Source organism: Pteropus vampyrus, unplaced genomic scaffold, assembly GCF_000151845.1.
Source record: "Pteropus vampyrus isolate Shadow unplaced genomic scaffold, Pvam_2.0 Scaffold419, whole genome shotgun sequence".
Lineage (NCBI taxonomy): Eukaryota > Metazoa > Chordata > Mammalia > Chiroptera > Pteropodidae > Pteropus > Pteropus vampyrus.
In genome coordinates this window covers 1,239,371-1,259,394 of record NW_011889200.1, presented here as the reverse complement: position 1 = coordinate 1,259,394, position 20,024 = coordinate 1,239,371, and the positions used below count along the sequence as shown (strand labels likewise).

Genomic DNA, 20,024 nt, shown 5'->3' with positions numbered 1-20,024 from the left:
AACAAGAAAATATTTTGGAATATAGTAGCAGAAATATATATCATTCTTCTACAGTTAATGTAATTTGAATATACCATGTCAATAATTATTGTTTAACCTTTTTTTAGACAATTCACAGGCACCACAGCAAGTGTGAGGGAAATCCCTGACTCCTTCCCTTAGAAGACCTCCCCACCAGCTTCTTACTCCCAATTCTTGTAGTCAACATGAAGACCTTCTTTTCTAGAACCCTAACACAGGCTTTCAGTGCCACCCCTATGACTTGAAGCTAAGAAAGAAGTTTTTCAATGTTAGTATGGGGTAGAGAGAAGAGAGAAAGTAAGGAAAGGTGTGGCAATGATAGAGAGGGGAATCCAACAGTAGAGAAATGAAGGAAGAGAAAGCCTTTAATTACCAGGGACACAATAGAAGGGAATGAGGAGGAAAAGGTGGGTCTATATTCTTTCCAAGCTGGAACTGTAAACACATTTCTCTGTAGAACTATTGCAAAGAATGGTGGTTGGGTTTATTTGGATTACCAGTACTATTTCTACCTTTATTATGATTTAATTGAACTTCTGTGCATCAGCCTTGAGGTAACCATTTAGCATCCCTAACAATTAAGTTGCTAATTATTTTTTAATCACATCTCATAAACTGGGGACTTTTAATCTGTATTATCTTTTTATAATGCTTCAGAATTCCACATAAATAAGATTATTTTATACTTATTCCATAGTAATGAAGACTGACTAATGAACTGGCAGCATTATATAGAGTCTTAATCTGGGGTGTGCATCAGAATCATCTGGAGCATTTGTTAAAAGTTTAGATCTCAGACCCAACCTCAGGCCAAATTAGTAGGTCTGTAGTGGAGCCTGAGAATCTATATCTTTAGCAAATGTTCCAGGTGATTTTAACTAGTTAGCCCATGGACAAATTTTTATAAAATGCTGATCAGGACATGTCATTATAGACCTCAGAAAGGTATTCATGAAATACTTTTGTGTCTTGGGTCAGGATCTGTTCACATGGTATATTTTGTAGGCCAAAACATCACATGTATATAATAAAGGTGAGCTAATTTTTACGACTGGCCCTCAATTTCTGTTTACATGATAAATTTATGTTCTTTTATAAATGACATAGACTACTATACAGACAGCCTGGTCCACCCCAACACAAATCACATCCCTGATCTGATCTCCCTAAATTGGACCTTGGGTCAGCTGTCAGTATTTGGATATGGGTTTGTTCTTGGGTGTCTGCTGATTGGTCAGAGCTACCTGATATGGAGCTGGAAAACAAAGAAGATAAGTATCAACAGTCTGTCTAGCCTGATACGCAATTCCTGGTCCAAGTCTTCACTCCAGTTCTCGAATCTCACTTCATGACTACAGTATGGTGAACCCTGTGATGCCCAGTCCTCTACTATGACCTGAACGTGGCAATGAATCCTGTTTGGCTTTTTGTTTCCTTGGACTAGGAACCGTAGGAGCCTAGTGTACATCCAGTCTATGGTAGGTTAACATGTCTGGCATTTTTCATTCCTTACCAAGTATGCATTGATCAATCAGCAGACTCTGAAGGAGACTACATGTCCTATGAAGCCTATATACGAATACTGGCAAAAATACAGGCAGCTGATCCAGCGAACCGTTTTAAGAGACCAGATGAGCTCCTTCATTTGCTGAAGCTCAAGGCAAGGAATTTAAAGACAGCAAATAGAGTGCAGGGCTCTTATGATTATTAGAGTTCTAGCTTTCGAAGGGAAACTTAATATTTAGAACCTGAATATAATTATGTTCTCATTGTAGTACCAGATCTAATAAAAGTTGTAATACATAGGTTTCTAAATACATTATGTAAGTTAAAAAAAATCACCTGAGTTTTATAAACCTGTTACGCAAAAGGGCAGGGGGATTTTTGTCTTATAGTGTCATTTTTGGCCTTTTGGCCATATTTGATTTTATATCTACAGGTATTTCCAACACTTGGTCATAAGCCAGTGACAGTTGACCTGGCTATTGGTTCTGAAAAAAGACTAAAGATTTTCTTCAGCTCAGCAGATGGATATCATATCATTGATGCAGAATCTGAGGTTATGTCTGATGTGACCCTGCCGAATAACGTAAGATCCTTGGAAAATATTTTTTACCACAGTTTGAGTTTTTCACAATTGTCAAAACTCTTAAAGGTTTAAAAACATGATTATCAATATCTGTACTGGAACTGAGACCTAAAAGGTAAATGTAGAATGCCAGAAAGTAGTAATGGATAAACAAAAATTCACTGATGGTTTTTTAGTCCAAACAACTGAGTCTGTCCTGCAGATAAATAGTGTTTGTCTGGAACAGTGTCTTTTATTTTTAAATGAATAGAGTTTATACTTTAAAATCTGGACTTCTATGGAATATATGCTATATATTCTCTATCCATTCATCTTTATGGATTTATAACTTCCACTAATAGGCATATGAGCTTACATTTCCTGCTTTAGTCCTTCTGCACCCCATAATGCCTTAACGGATTCTTTAAAAATATAACGCCAGTATCACAGTATTATTATGTTTTATCTCCCTTCTTTATACAGATTGTAGTGATAGAAAATGCTCATAAAGTGATTCTCTTATAATATTAATTATAGTTAGAATTTCCGATAAAAAGATTCAACATTTAAAAAGCTATTGCAGCTCAACTCAAATAATTATAAATAATGAAAATACAGCACATCTAAGAAACAGATAATTGTAAAAATGTTGTATACGTCATTTATATAAATAGCTCGAACACAACATAATATTCTTCCCACACACACATCATACAAAATATAATTCTGCTGTGTCTCAGATTTGTTGATGGCAGTGATATTTGTCCATTTGAAAATTATATTTAAAAAGAAAGGCTAAACCAACAAATTTATCTCACCCTTTCTTAATACCCCAGTTTATCAACAACTAATATTTTAGCAGTTTAACATTATACAAAAGTCCAAGAGAAAATATTTTGTACTTTTAATTCACTGGAGTAATGTGATATTTTGTATGACTTTCAGTATTATCTCACACATCTCTGACAAATTACATAGAGGAATTGTCAGATCATTAGTGGAAACATTAAATAAAGTTTGGTCATATTAACAATATAATTAACTGATTACTCAGTTATCACCTATGACTACATACAAATCACCCTGTTTGTAATATATAAAATACTGAACCAAGTCAAGCCAAAGCTATTAGATATGAGTAATTTAGATATGTGTTTAAGTTAATTTTGATGTAAATATCATAGTATTCTTCAGTTGGGAATTTCTGTAATAGCTTCTTGCATCTCATTTTTTAATGTAACGTCAAATAGCTTTATTTTGAAGCTAGTGCAGTATTGAACATTGCAGCACTGGTCCAAGTTTACACTTATTTCAAAAGTCATTGAAAAAGATAAAACCCTGTGTTTCACTCAATGACTAAGGAGAAAAGAGTTAAAAAAAAAAACTTTCTGACCTAATTAGGATACCTTAAGCATATTTAAAAATGGTATTTTTAGCTAAACACTCTAGTGTCTTAACCCATTAAAAGAGAAAGGACTCTAACGTAAGGGAGGGGAAAGTGTCTTCTGAAACAGCATGTACTAAAAATATTATTTTCAAGAGAACTAGATGACAAAAGTCGTAATGCTACAAAGAAGCCATGTGTGCTAAAGAATATCTGGTTACTTCAGGAACCATCTGAGAAGCAAGAGAATTACCTCTCAGGCTGTCTGGATTTACACCAGTCCAGCTTTACTCTAAACGGATTTTTTTGAGACAACCTTTTTTCTTGCAATTTCTTTCTCACTTCCTTCATCTCTTTTTGGATTCAATTGCTCATGCAAGTGCCCAGGAAACGCATAAAAATTGCTTTTCGCCTCTGGATCCCCATTTTAGTTTTAAGGATTGTTGTTGCTGAGACATGGCCTCAAGCACTTAGCCTGAGTTCGCTGGGTTTGGCAAGTATAGTTTTTGACCTTTTTTCTTGTAACTTGCTAAATTGGAGAAATGATAGAAGAATGTAATTGTTTATTTCTCAAGGAAATACTATTAACATGACAATATCTGTAGTTTTTAGCAAATTTTGTCACTTGTTTTATGCATCGTGAAAGTCAGAAATTCTTAGATATTTCTTAGTGTTTAATATTATGCCACCTAATATATCTCCAAATTTGTGTATTGAAGGTATATTAAGATTACATAAATTGGATAAGAAAATCTTACATTTTTTTGTGTGTGAAAAAAGATAACTTAGATTTCAAGCAGTGAAGAACATTATAAAACTGCTCCTTGTAAACATTTTAAGCTCGAGTTATTTTTAAGTTAATTTTTTATTTCTGATCTGAATGAATTGGTGGATAATCAGTGATTATATATTTGTTACTCGATTCACACATTCATTGCTAAAGTACTCATTAATGTGCTGAAATCCAACTCTGAGACAAGCAATATTTCTTCTATCATTGTATATAATACTTTGTGAAATTTCAATGAATTTCTATGTTGGAAATATAACTCTGCTCTTTTCAAACAAAGATTTGTCCTAAATTTAAAGGCGAATATAAAACAGTAATGACATCATGACATAAAGAAGGCTCTTCTTAAGTGTTCAACAGCATGCTGTTTAAAATGGAAGTAAAAGTTTCTCTTCCTCTCTGTACTTTGAACCCCTTTTTGGTCTTTATTGCTCAACCAATCTTCCTCAATTAAACTAGTAGTGATTAAATATTGGACATATAAATCCTTATGAAACATAATTCCAGCCCCTGGAAATCATTATACTACAGAATATCATCATTTTACCTGATTCCTTGGGAATTGGCATGATGCTCACCTTCGATACTGAAGCCCTTTCTACGGAAGCAAATGAACAACTCTTCAAGAAGATCCTTGAAGTGTGGAAATACATACCATCTTCAGTAGGTATGTATAAAAATTTTCCTCTTTCAGATGGTCCCATAGAAGTGTCTGTCTCTTAAGGTATCGTATTTTCTCTAGGCATATAGGGTTAATTTGGGATATTACATAAATATTCCCTTAGTAATGTGATGTGTGTGTTTGTCATAGGCTTAATGAATCCACAAGGCTACCACAGAGACTGATTTTGGCTGTCTTAGTTGTTCATTTGCAATAATCATATAATTAAAATGGGAAAGGGATTCCTTTCCACAATAATGTATAACTTTATTTTAACTCCCTTTACTTGCAGATTTTACACAGATGTTGAAAATGCTTCATTTCGTCACATCAATTTTGGAGTTTACCTTTTCTTAGGAGACTGACAAATAGTCATAAAAGAAGAGCAAAATCGTTCTGTTTCATACAGTCAATAGTGTTCTGTTTAGTGAGTAATAGTCTTGTGAAGAATTAAATACAAACTGAATATATGACATATTGGTTGTCACTAAGATTTCATCATACTTCATTTACAAAAGAGATAAATATGACTGACCGGAATGCCCATTAGGTACCACCCAGATGGCAACATAAAGAAAACTGCCTTTTTATCTTCATCAAGCCAGGGCATTTTTTCTTCCTGATCAGTGCAGGACAGCAGATCTGGAAAATCTGAATAACTTGAGACTCTTGTATATGTCTCCAAGGCTTGACGACTACAGAGGTTATTCTGGATAGGGAACAGAATGCATATAAACAGTAAAACATATTAGAGAGAGTAGAATGGATTGAGGAATGATAAATGTTCCTGAAAATATGAGGAATTTGATGAAGCAAATAAAGTAGAAAAGAAAGGGAGAGAGAAAAAGGAGGGAGAGAGAGATGGAGAAAGAGAGAGAAAGGTAGTTTTTCCATAGAGAAGTCACTAGCTTCTGAAATCTCTATTAAATGGCTAAATGTGGCTAGAAGGACCAGTCTGAAAGAATTGATTTTTAATGAACATTTTTTTTCATTATGAAATGATGGCACTTTGCACTGCATCTGCAGAATCATTTCTTTTTGCATACATAGTGTTAAAGATTGTCCTGAAAACCTCTTTCAATTTCTTCAAATAAGTAAGAACTCATAGAGAGTTTAAAACTATTTTAAGTGACGGAAGGTAAATGCTTGCAATATAATTAACAGATCTTGAGGAAAAAACTGAAAATACAGAATCCTGATATAACCATTACAGTGGTACTTTTGTGATCAATATGTTAATCAGAAATTAAAATTTTAAAAAATTCAGTTCAAATGAAAAACTAAACAAACTCCAATATTTATGTCATTAGACAATCATAGGAATCAAAGGGCTCTTAAAAAGTCATCTGGTACAGCACTTGTCCTTAGGACAACTTCTGACCTAAAATAAAAAAGCTATTTTAAGTTGCTAGAGTTTGAAACACGTCTCTTTAAATGTAAAATAAATTATAGTCCTATAAAAACACGATATTTTGATTTGTATATTAAGGGTATTTAGAGAGTATACTGAAGACTACAGTATAGCACTGATATTAAGGAAATCAGTAACTCTCATTTTCTGTCTAAAAACGACTTTTTTTTTATTTAAACTAACCAAGATCCAGATTTTCCCAATCTAAATCTTACATTTCCTTGAGATATATTAAATGTTTTCAATAATAAGATCATTGCTCTGGATGTTCAAAAAAATATATACAGGCTTAACAATCACCGCAAGTATCATTAAGCATTCCCACTCAAAATCATTGGATTTCATCTCATAAGTAAGCTAGCTCAGAAACTAAGTTAAGTGACTGATTAGTGTATTTCAGAATTAAGGTAGAAATTATGGAATGCCATATGAACTGTGTACTTGGACTCAGCAAGTAACCTGTGCATTAAGTTTATAAATTTTTATCTCTGTGTTTGTTTAAAAAAATCAATTTTAATGACACATTCACATAGGTGAAAAAAATTTCAAATCCAGGTACATTAAATCTATCACTCATTCCCATCACTTAGGCTGTGGATTCCCTTTACTTCTCTTAAATCTGGTGTGATTTTAATTCTAGTCTGAAATTGTACTTATAAAGTCTCTTTCCAGGAGACCATTGTCTAAATAAAAATATGATTGTAATTTAATTACAATTTATGTCAATTTCATAAACATAAATATTTTTAATTATAATGCAAAAGAAAACAAGAATTAATAAGTACTTGGCAAGTTTTAGTTGAAAGATTCAAAATGGTTCACAGTGCCTATGAAAATTCATGTTTATAAAAGTTTAATAATTTTTTCATGAGTCTATATATATTTGATGTATAGATGTATAGGACATGTAAATTTTGGATTAAACAAAGGCATCCTAGAACCTTTGAAAAAGATAAGGAAAATATTTTTTGTTATATTTTAATTATATCAATGCAGAGTTTATTGCCTTTATAATAGATGAAAATGGAAAGTCTAATGAATTGAGTTTAATCATTTTAATCATGTCATCATGAGAATGAAGGTCCCTTGATTTAGCATTTTGCAGACTATTTTAACTTGACACAAAATTTTGATATTATGTTAAATACAAGATTGTATTTATTTATGGACATTTGCTTCCCCATAAAGTACATAAAAAAATATCAACTTGAAAGTTAAACTTTTAACAATACTGCTCCTTATGTCAAGAATACTGTACAGCACTAGCTGACTGTATGGTTATTTACATCATTAGATTGCTTTAAAGCAATTGCTATAATTTTTATTGTCACCATGTAATATAAAAACAAGGTATAAAAGTTGAAATCTTATAAAAATTTCCTGAGCAAGAGAGAGCATTAACAGTATCGAATTAGCTTTAGTTCCGTTTATAACATAATAATTCATTGAATTGCATTAGAGTTGCTAAAGTCATCATTTGAGCAAGTCATTTTTTAACAGTGTTAATGTTGAAAGTTAATCAGGTTTCCATGTATGTTACTTGAGCACAATTACAAACCCTTAGGGAATGCTATATCTCAACTAGACTGTAAAATAAAGAATGGCTGTGGGTAGATTTGACTTTCTACAAACAGGGTAGAATTAACCCTTAGATTTTTCTGTGGTATTGGAAAATATGAATATTCTCCAATGTTATTCAATGTTGGTCACAATATTGATAACAGATTGCTGGTTTTAGCACCACTGCTGAGGAGCATAATGGCTAAATGACTGACAATAGAAGGAGGGAAAAAATGTGTTTACTCGAACTGTAATCATCAGCCTCTTAATAACCAAATGTTGAATGAGTTATAATTTTCTATCACTTATAGAAACATTTTGTGTTTTTCTGATTTTTAATTTTTTATTGTAGCTTATGAGTGTACACAGCGAATTACAGGATGGGGCCAAAAGGCCATTGAAGTTCGCTCTTTGCAATCGAGGCATCTGGAAAGTGAACTGAAACGCAGGTCAATTAAGAAGCTGAGATTTCTGTGTACTCGAGGTGACAAGGTATGGCTTACATCTTCCAGTTAGAGAAAAAAATAAAGCAAGCAATGAGAATTAACTAAGGAAATTTATATACTTTTCCTTTTGACCAAAATATATTTATGTTATTTCTCAAATTGGCATATTGTTGATAAAAACAATTTCGCATTTGGCAGTAGAAACACTGAATTGGTAAATGATGAAATTTGATTTCAAAAAGAAACTTCAAAAACAGTAAAAATTTTAACTATGTCCTAAGTAAAACTTAGCCGCTATTTCATTTGGTGCAAAATCCATGATTGTCTTTGATGCATAATTCTTTTCATGTTCATAACAACATATTTTAAAATAGAATGATTGAGTAAATCTACCTTTTATAGTTTTCAACATAATCCAATAACAGAGGAAGGAAAAGTGTTTCTGTTTGCTGAATACCTAATTATGTACTAGAATTCATGCTAACCACTATGCTATACACTTGAAACTAATATAAAATAATATTGAATGTTAACTGTAATTAAAATGTTTTTTAAAGAGGAGGAAAAGGTGAAGGGGAATAACAGGTTCAATTTTCCAGTTATAAAATAAATCCTGGGGATATAAATTACAACATAGGGAATATAGTCAATAATATTGTAATAACGCACAGTGTCAGATGGTTACTAGACTTATGGTGATCACTTCTTAAGGTATATAAATGTTGAATAACTAAGGCATACATTTGAAACTAATATAATATTGTATGTTAGCTGTATTTTAATAAAAATTAAAAATGAATAAGTGTTTTATAATGTATAATTTAGACTACATACTATTTTAAATTCTTATCTTTTAATTTGAGGAAATTCTGTTCTGAAAAACACTATGGCTTATAATTTTAATTGGTTGATGCAGATAAATTGAAATTATGGTTTTATGTATCAAATATCAGGTTACAATGTGTTAAATATTTATTGATGGTATCTCTTTCTCTCTTTTTAAAGCTGTTTTTTACCTCTACCCTGCGCAATCGCCACAGCCGGGTTTACTTTATGACCCTTGGAAAACTTGAAGAGCTCCAAATCAATTATGGTGTTTAAAAGGTTCCAATGATTTAGTACAACATTTACAAATATCATAAATGTACAAGTTGCATCTTAAAATTTCTGAGATTAAATAAGCATTCAGTTTTATTATTAGGGAAAAATTAAATCAGATACTTTACTTTTAATGTAGCACAGAATAGTTTTAATGAGAAATGTAGCTTTATATATAAAATTAACTATAGCAAGCTCTATGTACTCCAATGGTGTACAATGTCTTTTGCACAAACTTCGTAACTTTTGTTACTGTGAATTCAAATATTATTCTTTGGACAGTTTGGACAGTGTCTATATTCAGATTTTACAGCATGGAGTAAATAAACCTGTAATGCGTTAGATTTCAACCAGCTTTCAAAAGAATTGGCACTGAATGAGGTTTTTCAGGAAAAAAATAGCAACAAACCATATACGAATTTAAAAAGTCATTTAAAGAACCAATGGTTAGATTAAGAAATGAAAAAAATGAGGACTATGCTATAAACCGGACTAAGGTTGAACAACCTGCATGCCTGGAGGAAGCTACAGTGATAAAGGGGAAAAGGCCACCCATTTTCTCGTTGCTCCATGATGGTTAAGCCCATAGTTAGAGACGAGTTGTGCTCTTTTACCCCATATTAAGCTGATTTTCTCCCAATAAGTAGGTAGGAAGAAAACCTCAGATGTTTTATTTTCCTCAGAAACCCCAAAGATGTGCAATAGCATTTTAAAAACCACCAAATAATACACTTGCAGGCCTGAATACAGGACTGAAATCTATGCACATGTACTGTAGAATTAGTTTTTCAAAAGATATTATAAAGTAGGTGTCAAATTCTACTCCCAAGGACAGATTGGTTGATTTAAAAAAATTCTTATCTGGCCAACACTATGACCATCAGACAGCATTCAGTATTTTCCCAATTCCAGATTAAACTATATAAAAATTTTCCTCTAGTTATTAAAAAACTGCAACAACAAATAACTTTGGTTGCTAAAACTTGTGTGTTTTAATTAAAAATTGGAGTGACATTGGTTAATGACATAGGTTTCCAATGTACAATTTAATCATATGTACATTACATTGTATGTTCACCATCCAGTTAAATTTCCTTCCGTCATCTTACATTTGACCCTCTTTACCCTTATCTACCTCCCCCCCTAAAAATTATGTCTTTTTAATGTTTCTATTCCTGTAAAATTGGATGTTAATCTAAAAGTGATATGTTCACATGTAGGGACTTAATGGTATAGGTAAAAAAAAAAAAAGGATTTTGAAGAAAACACAATTTAATCAAATACCTAAGTCCACTAATTTAGAATAGTAAAAAATATGCTAGTTTATCACCCCTATATGTTATAGATGCCATACGTAGGTGGTGTTTGGTCACCTATGGTAACTGCTACCTAGTGAAAAGCGTAATTTTTGCATATCCGTTCTCAACACCATGGTTAGCTCTGAGACAACAGAGGCAACAGAACTACCACAAAGTATACCTCAGTATAATTCCTCTAGTTCTGCTTCTAAAATCTGAAGACAGTGTTAGCGGGATCATAATTTTTAAACTACCTGGTTAACCAAAATACAAAAGCAGCTGACTATGTGTGATTTCATAATAGCACATTACTTTCTTGGTAGCTTGATGCCAGGAATGATGATTTGGATTTTCCTAACAACTTATATCAAGAGTTTAGTAGCTCATTAATGAGAATTTAGGAGAACCTGAATCCACGAATTAAAGAAATAAATGTGATTCACATTTCTGTTACTGTGACACAATAATGGGATCCTAAAACTGGCTTATCCTTGAGTGTTTACAACTCGAATGTTATTTTTTTTTAATTAAGTAGTTTAAAGAGAAGAAAAAAAAAACTTTTATGTCAAATTACTTCCTTAGAAGTAGTCTTCATTATTATAAGTTTGTACACCAAGAAGGCCATGGGGAACTTTGTGCAAGTACCTCATTGCTGAGCAAATGGAGCTTGCTATGTTTGAATTTCAGAAAATTTTCTCATTTAAGTAGTGTGTAGAATAATGTCTTTTAAGAATTCATTTTTTCTTTATAATATTTACTCAAAGTTAAGGTTCGAAAATCAGTTTTACCTTAAAATCATATTTTAAAAGCAGTAGGAGAGTAAACGATTTTAGGAAGTCAACTCTCATTGTGTTCTGTGGCTGTTAGGCTAGTAAACATAGAAATAGTGAGCTGCACCTACAGAAAAGTCCCAAAGTAAAGAAGCCAGAGAGAATGCAAAATGTGTAACTAAATTTTGAAGGACAATGTGTTAATGAAAAAAGGAAGTTTGACATATATTAAGAAGGGACATTGAAATGTTGGGTAGCCAAATAGAAAAGACTGAAAATATTTAAAGTGATTTGTAAGTAATGATATTTCCAATTTAGATATTAATCCATGTGGAATTTTTATAATTTTTGCCAGCTAAAACAAGAAAGTGAAGGGACAATTAAATTTCCTAGTCAGTGCATAGTAGTAGAAAGAAGAAAATATACTCATATCTCACCTTGTGGCTACAGCATCTGGAAGCCCTGACCCTTCACAGAAATGTGGTGGAGGACTCCTGACAAGCCAATTTCCTTATCCCTGATTTGAATCATGAAAGATCTGGTAGGTTGTCAGTAACATTGGAACAGAGTACAGTTTTATTTTAGTGTACTTTATTTGTTTTATTTTTCCACCAAAGCCTTTGTCCAAAATGCATTATTGGAAATATTTGAAAACTAGAAAATGATATCTGAAAAAGAGTGACAAGAAAAGCTCTTAGTGATTTTGTCTGTTTAACTAAGGTAAGATCCTCAGAGGAAACCCTAATAAAGGATAACTATTAAGATAGTAAAATAGGCAAAGCAAAAATCGCATGTGCACACACACATACACACACCATACAAACCATTAGATAAATTTTAATATTTTTAGTGTGACTAGTTTTTAGATAAATTAAGTATTTTCTGCTAGGACTTAATTAAGACAGTATCCATAAAACTAGGAATAACACCACATGTATTTAATGAGATTTTTTAGATACTCTTCAATTCTTTTTTTAAAATGTACCTATTTAAATTGATTTGTATTCAATCTGTGCTCTAACTTTAAAAATTATTGAAATCATCTTTGAGACTGACTGCTAATCGTTTCATCAGAAAGTCTACAATGAACCATTATTCAATTTCTAAAAATAAAAACTTAAAAAATTATTTGTTAGCGTTATTATTTGAAATATATTTGTCTAATGCCTCAGAATTAGGACTCATTCAAGGAATATTCATTTCTTTAAAATGTGTAATAATACACTAATTGGAAGGTGTCAGGGGTTATACCTGATTTTCCATTGGGAATTTTGGCCAAGTAGGAGTATATTAATCTGGCTAAAATCTTTCTGGTTACAGTGGTGGATTTAGAGACTAATTAATTTTCCTTTAAATGTGTGGAACTTTACACAGACACACAGACTCACATAGTGTAAGTAAAACCCATGCATGTTTTAATGCTAACTTACTTCCCATTCCACCCTCAGTGTTCCAAATTCCAAGAAAGAGGAGGAACCTTATCCAAAAGTTACCATTATCCGAAGAGAGAAGTAAAGATGGATAGTTTCTTAGCATTTTAGAAAGGGTTTATTTAGTGCAGGCTGATGGTGGAAAATAGAAGACAGAGTAATGGTAGCAGATTGTCAAGGAAATAGAGCCCTTTACCTGGAGTCATAAAAGGAATAGCACTTTTCTCAGCTGGTCACAGAAGCATTAGAGGCACAGTCTCATAAATATCTATTGTCTCGGAATATTCTGGAGAGAAGTTCATTAAGCTTTCCCATTAGAGCCAGCTGGATATGTTTATAATTTGCCAAGTGTGGCAAAGCATTTAGGAATTGGGTTATCCAGACATGTTAAACTTGTTCAGGCTTTTAGAGACTAAATTCAAATTGCTTTATTCCGATCAAATTGACTCATTAAGCTTGATATATAAGGTCCATAGACTTCAAGTACTTTAAAAGCCAATGTTATGAGCCAAGGAACAAAAATATCACAGATTGAAATTAGAATGGGGAAAGCGATGCCCCAAGGCCAAGAGAGGACACTGTCTTAGGGATCCGTTTACCAAAGATGAGGACAGGGTAGGTCATGAGTAGAAGCTGCTATTACTAACTTTATCACTCTCAAAGGGAGCAGTGGGTTTATAAACTAATATTGCAAGTCTATTAACTGAATCTTTTCCAACACTGTGATTTCCTATATAATAGTACTTTTTTTTTTTTTTATAGGGCTTTTAGCCCTTAGGATACTCAGATTCCTGCAGATAATAAAGCCATTGATTATGGCTGTTCTTTAATTCCAAAAATTGAATGGAGGCAGCTAATGAATTAAAGGCCAAAGATGTTTCAGGAAACATTGTCCTATATTATGTCTTATGTCATTCACAACCATGTTATCTAATTCAAAAAGAATAGTTCCTGAGAAAGTAAAATTGATTCTATATGGATTTATATTTTCTGAAATTAGTCCACTGCCTACTTTGCAGACAAGTAAAAAATCAGGTTTGGGATACACTTTTTCTTATATTTTTGCTCCCCCATATGTCAAAGTGCCTCATTTGGTGCTTAACATACAGAACGGTCTAAATAAAAACATGAATTGAAAGGGAGAAGTGAGCCTTTTCCTTTATCTTGATTGTCCTATTGCTATTTTATTTACAACAGCTTAAAATTAAAATTCACAAACCCATTAGATTCATCAAAGTACTATCTGTGTTCTGGTGACCAAAAGATAATGACCTATTTTGGATAATTTCAAATGATTTTACCCTACAAACCTGAAATGATACAAAAACTAGGTTAAAATAAAATTAAAATAGTATCTTTTTAAGCTTTGTTTACCTTTAAACGCAACACACAAGGGATCGCTATGCCCCTTAGTAATTACCCAAGAATCATGAGTAATAACAAAGATTGTTTAATGACATAAAAACGGCACAAAAATGAGCCATTTAACTGGCTGTTTCATACAAACATTTGCTTTAAATGTGTTTTTTTTTTTATAAGATTGACTCTATGTTGTAGCATCTAAAATTTTTAATTATGTTTCCTTACACAGATATATATATAATTCCAGGCATTTCCTGAAGGTTCATTTTGGCAGATGAAAGTGTGTGTCTGACTTGCAGGTGAACAGGTAGCCATTAAACTGCATGCCAAATGGGACCATCTTTCCAAAAGTCTAAAAGCAAGCATTCGACACCATGAAGTTGAGTCTCACAAGTTGAGATAGGAATGAATATAATGAAGTTCAATGCAAATTGGATAACATAAAAATGAAAATATTCTCTCTACAGGTAAAATCAATATTATATGATATTAAATGACAGGCTGGGAAAAGTGATTCATTTGACAATGCGAAATATAATTATGAATTTTACTCCACAAACCAGAATGTGCAAAAAAAAAAATCAAAACAAAAAGGTTATTTATTTTAATTCGATTTCTTATTCTACAGTCTGAGAGAAAATTTAATCTTAATCATTAATTGGACTTTCCTCATTCATCTATTAAATTTGATCTCAGGGATCGAAAATTCAGGGATACATCATTGGTATGTAGTATACACTGGTCAACACTGATACACTTATTGCTCACTTAGTCCTTTGCAGTGACTCAGACATCTGTGTCATGTGTGGCAATGGAAATCTCTGTCAAAAACAGGGACCTCAGATACATAGGGTCATATCCACTGTGATCATACCACCTCTCTGGGTGCTGAGTGGGCATGAGTCCTTGATGCTTTAGTAACCCACAGTTCCTTATATCCTTTCCTAATCCTGGTGAATCTTTCTCCCGCTAAATTCTTGTACTTCTGACTCCACCTCATTCCATATAAAATATAATTAGATCTTTCCTTTTCCCTTATGGGAATTACGTAACATAATTGTGTCAAAGAGCTTAGGCTTAAAAAATGTGAAAAAGATTTTGAGACAGGTTTGCTTTAAGTTACAATATATAATCTCCGTATTTGCCCAAGAAAAAGGAATCCTCCATGAGCTTGGGGAGAAGAAATTCAGCGAGAACAAATTACAACCACAATTAGTTATCATGTCACCTACATTTGAAAAAAAAATGTAACTTAATGTAATCGAAGAAGTGAAATATTTGAAAAACGAGACCTTATTGTTATGATGAAGTCCAGAAATTTCTGATCACCTCTCATTACCCTTTCTACATCCCTTGCCCAGTAACCTGATCCTTTTACTTGTGCCCTGTTGCAGTTTCCAAACAATTGTCTCTTTTATATTATTTTCCCTTCTTTCTCCTTGATAGCCTCTACCTTCAAATCTCTTGCTATCATGCTATGCTACCCATTACCTTTCCTTATTTCAGACTCCCACATCATTCCTCCTTATTCCTTAAAAACTTTAGCACTGGCTGGCTGTCGTTTTCTCCAACATTACTTTTAATTCTTGGTGAAGTTATTGTCTACTTAGATGATTCAGTCAATATTCCTCCTCCTTCATGACTTCTTATCCAAATAAACCACATTATCTCAATCATCCACTATCATAGTAATAGACTCTAGACCCTATCATTACCAATGACTATACTTTTTCATAAGTTCAGTTTCAATTGTCCCACTCTCAGACCACCACGTTTATTTTTCCAGCTGACTCCCTCCATCACTGGACTACAAAAATTCTTTGACCTCAAATATACTTATAATCCATTCATCGTAACACCTTTTTACTGCTTTTCACCCTCACTCAAAGAAGTTCTCAATCTCTAACTTACTCAGCTAAGATTTCATGATGTAGCAACATAATCAATCCTTTGCATGGTCCCTTAACTCTATTGCCTTTCTTTAGCTTGGCAAAGTCACAAATGTCCTTGAATCGAACACTTCGTCTGATCTACACCACATCAATGTAGCTAATTGTGGCCATAGAAAATACACAACTATACTAACTGGTCTCATTTTTAATTCGTGACTGAAAGCCATTCAGTAACTTATACTACACTTCCCTAGTCCACTCACTTTTCACATTCACATTTAGAAAGATGAAAAATTCTTATTTTCTCTTCTGTCTTTAATCTTCTAAAATCTCCCTCATTCTCATTCTCACTTAGTGATCTGCATTCCTACTTCACTGAGAAAATAAAAACAGTCAGTAGCTCCCACCATTTCATCCATCCATATATCAAATTGAGTCTCTGCAATTTCTCTTCCCCAAATCAGTTTTATATTAACTCCAATTAGACTTTCATCCTCACCATTCCATGAAAAGAGCTAAAGAGCTCTTGTCACGGACATCAAGGACCTCTACATTGTTAAATACACTGCTAAATTCTTTCCAGTCCTCTTTTATTTAACGTATCAGCAATGTTTAGGAAAAATTGATCACTCCCTCTTCCTTGAAAAAATTTCTTCTCTTGGCTCTTGGTATACCACTTTCTCATGATTTGTCTCCCACACACAGTTGATCGTGGCTGTAGAATAATATACAACTCTGCTAACTGGTCTCATTTCTTCCTGTCTCCTCTTTTGGATTCTTCTTATCTCTCTGATCTCTAATTTTTGTCACGCCTCAGGGCTCAGTTCTAGCACCTTATTGTCCTATCTACAATTTCTCCTAGACTATAATATCTATTTTCGTGCATTTTAATGTAATCTATACACTGGCAACACCTAAATAATTATCTTCAGTCTGAACCACTCTTGAAATCCAGAATCATATAACCTATTGCTTACTTGATATATTCGTTTTTTAAAAACACCTTTACAAATAACTTCTCGCATTCAGAAGTTTACCTCTTTATTTAATTGATGCTTTTTTTGTTGTGCAGAAGCTTATTAGTTTGATATAGTACCATTCATTTATTTTTGTTTTTACTTCCCTTGCCTTTGATATCAAATTTATAAAATCCTCTTTAAATCCAAGGTCCATGAAGATATGTGCACTCTGATGTTCATTGCAGCATTATTCATGGTTGCCAAGACATGGAGACAACCAAAGTGTCCTTCAATAGATGACAAGATAAAGAAGATGTTGTACATATATGCAATGGAATATTACTCAGCCATTAAAAACATGAAATACTACCATTTGTGACAACATGGATGGATCTTGAGATTATCATGCTAAGTGAAATAAGTCAGAAACAAAGTTGAGAACCATATTATTTCACTCAGATGTGGGCTATAAAACTGAAAGCAACAAACGAATAAGAAAAACTGAACAACAGTTTAGTGGATAGATTTGACTGGCTGGTTAACACACAATGCAATATACAGATGATGTATTATTAAATTGTACACTTGAAACCTATAAAATTTTATTAATGTCACCCAAATAAATTTAATTAAAATATGATTAATTAAAAAGCACCTATATAAATATGTAAGTTGCATACCATAAAGTTTACTGCTTTAAGTGCACAATTCAGTGGCTCTTAATATATACATATTATGCAACCATCACCATAAACAAATTTTAGAATATTATATCACCCCTAAAAGAAACCTCATGCCCCTTAACAGTTACTCACCATTACCCACCACCCACCCCTTCACAACCTTAGGCAAACATTAAAATATCATCTATCTCTATATATTTATCTATTCTGGATAGTACATATAACTGGAATTACACAATATGTGGTCTTTTGTAACTGACTCTTTTCAGTTAGCAAAATGTTTTTGAAGTATTAATCCCTATTGTAGCATGTATCAGTACTCCATTCCTTTTATTGCTGAATAATATTCCATGGTATGGTTATGCTACATTTTATTTAACCATTCATCAGTTGACAGACATTTGGGTTGTTTCCACTTTGGACTATTGGGAATAATGCTGCTATGAACATTCATGCACACATCTTTTATGTTACATATGTTTCTATTGCTCTCAGGTATCTACTTAGAAGTGGAATGGTTGGAGAATATGGTAACTCTAGGCTTAACATTTTAGGATTTGCCACACTTTTTTCTAAAGTGGCTGCACCATTTCACATTTCAATCAATGTATGAGGGCTTCGATTTCTCCACATCGTAGAAAACACTTGTTCTGTCCTTTTTTATTATTAGAGCCATCCTAGTACATGTGAAGTAGTATATCATTTATAGTTTTGACTTGCATTTCCCTAGTGACCATTAGTATTGAGCATCTTATTAGACATTTGCATATCTTCTTTGAAGAAATACATGAAATCATATCCTTCGCCCATTTTTAATTGGATAATTTGACTTGCTGTTCTTGAGTTGTAAGAATCACTTATATTGTCTTGATCCAAGCAACTTAACATATATGTGGCTTATAAATATTTTCTATCATTTCATAGCTAATCTTTTCATTGTACCACAGAAGTTTTTAATTTTTATTAACTCCAACTTACATTTTTCTTACATTTATTGTGATTTTGATGTTATATCCAAGATGTCATTGCCAAATCCAATAGCAATAAGCATTTCCTCTGTTTTATTTGAAGGTTTTAGTAGTTTTATCTCTTACATTTAGATCTTTGACTCATTTTCATTTAATTTTGGTGTATGGTGTAAAATAGGAGTCCAACTTTTTTATTTTTTGCATGTGGATATCCAGTTGTCCTAGAACCATTTGTTAGACATACTTTTTTCCCCAACTGAATGGTCTTGTTCCACATGTTGAAAATGAATTGACTATACATGTATTTTTTTCTGAACTCTCAATTCCATTACCTTGATCTGTCTATTCTTATATGCCAGTATCATGTTTTTTAAATTATTATATTTTTATTCCATAAAATCTATTTTCTTTGCTTTGCTTTTAATGAAATTACTAATCGTGTTGCTATAATTAAATATTTCACATAATTTGCATTCTATTGACAGTAATGACTAATTAGATAACCTATCCAGTCTGGTTGTACTTTTTTTTTTTTAAGTTTTTTAAATTGTATTTTATTATTCAAGTATACAGTACATTGGTTAGACATTTATATAGTTTATAAAATGATTCCTTGATTGCTCTTTCTCTCTTCTGGCTTTACACCTAGCCATTACATTAATGCTGATTGAATTCCCTATGCCATACTCCCCATCCTCATGACCATCTATCGACTATTAATTTGTACTTCTTTAATCCTTCACCCCTTTCCCCAAGACCTCCAAGCCCCTCCCCTCTGGCCATCACTAGATTGTACTCTATATTTGTGAGTCTATTTTTGACTAGTTTGTTCTCTTTGTTTCTTATATTCTACATGTAAGTGAAATCACGTGGCATTTATCTTTCTCTGTCTGATTTATTTCACTCAGCATAATAACCTCTAGGTCCAGCCATGTTGTTGCAAATGGTATGATTTTATTTTTCTTAATGACTGAGTAATATTCCATCGTATATATGAACCATAACTTCTTTATCCAATCATCTAAAAGACCTCAAATAGCTATGGCAATCTTGAGAAAGAAGAACAAAGTTGGAGGTATCACACTACCTGATATCAAACTATACTGTAAGGCTACAGTAATCAAAATAGAATGGTACTTATCTAAAAACATACATTGATCAATGGAACAGAATAGCCCAGAAATAAATCCATGCCTATATGCTCACTTAATATATCACAAAAA

The 20,024-nt window shown here is 32.6% G+C and overlaps 1 protein-coding gene across 1 annotated transcript in view; it reads left to right on the top strand.

Annotated features, from left to right (window-relative positions):
• The window catches only part of NRK (Nik related kinase), a 153,915-nt gene extending 143,741 nt beyond the window's left edge, over positions 1-10,174 (top strand). The window contains exons 25-29 of the mRNA XM_011380995.1: positions 1,539-1,681; positions 1,961-2,110; positions 4,771-4,930; positions 8,248-8,387; positions 9,347-10,174. Of these exons, the coding sequence (XP_011379297.1) occupies positions 1,539-1,681; positions 1,961-2,110; positions 4,771-4,930; positions 8,248-8,387; positions 9,347-9,442 (689 nt within the window). The 3' untranslated portion in view covers positions 9,443-10,174. The remainder of the gene's footprint in view (positions 1-1,538; positions 1,682-1,960; positions 2,111-4,770; positions 4,931-8,247; positions 8,388-9,346) is intronic.
• The last annotated feature ends 9,850 nt before the right edge of the window (positions 10,175-20,024 follow it).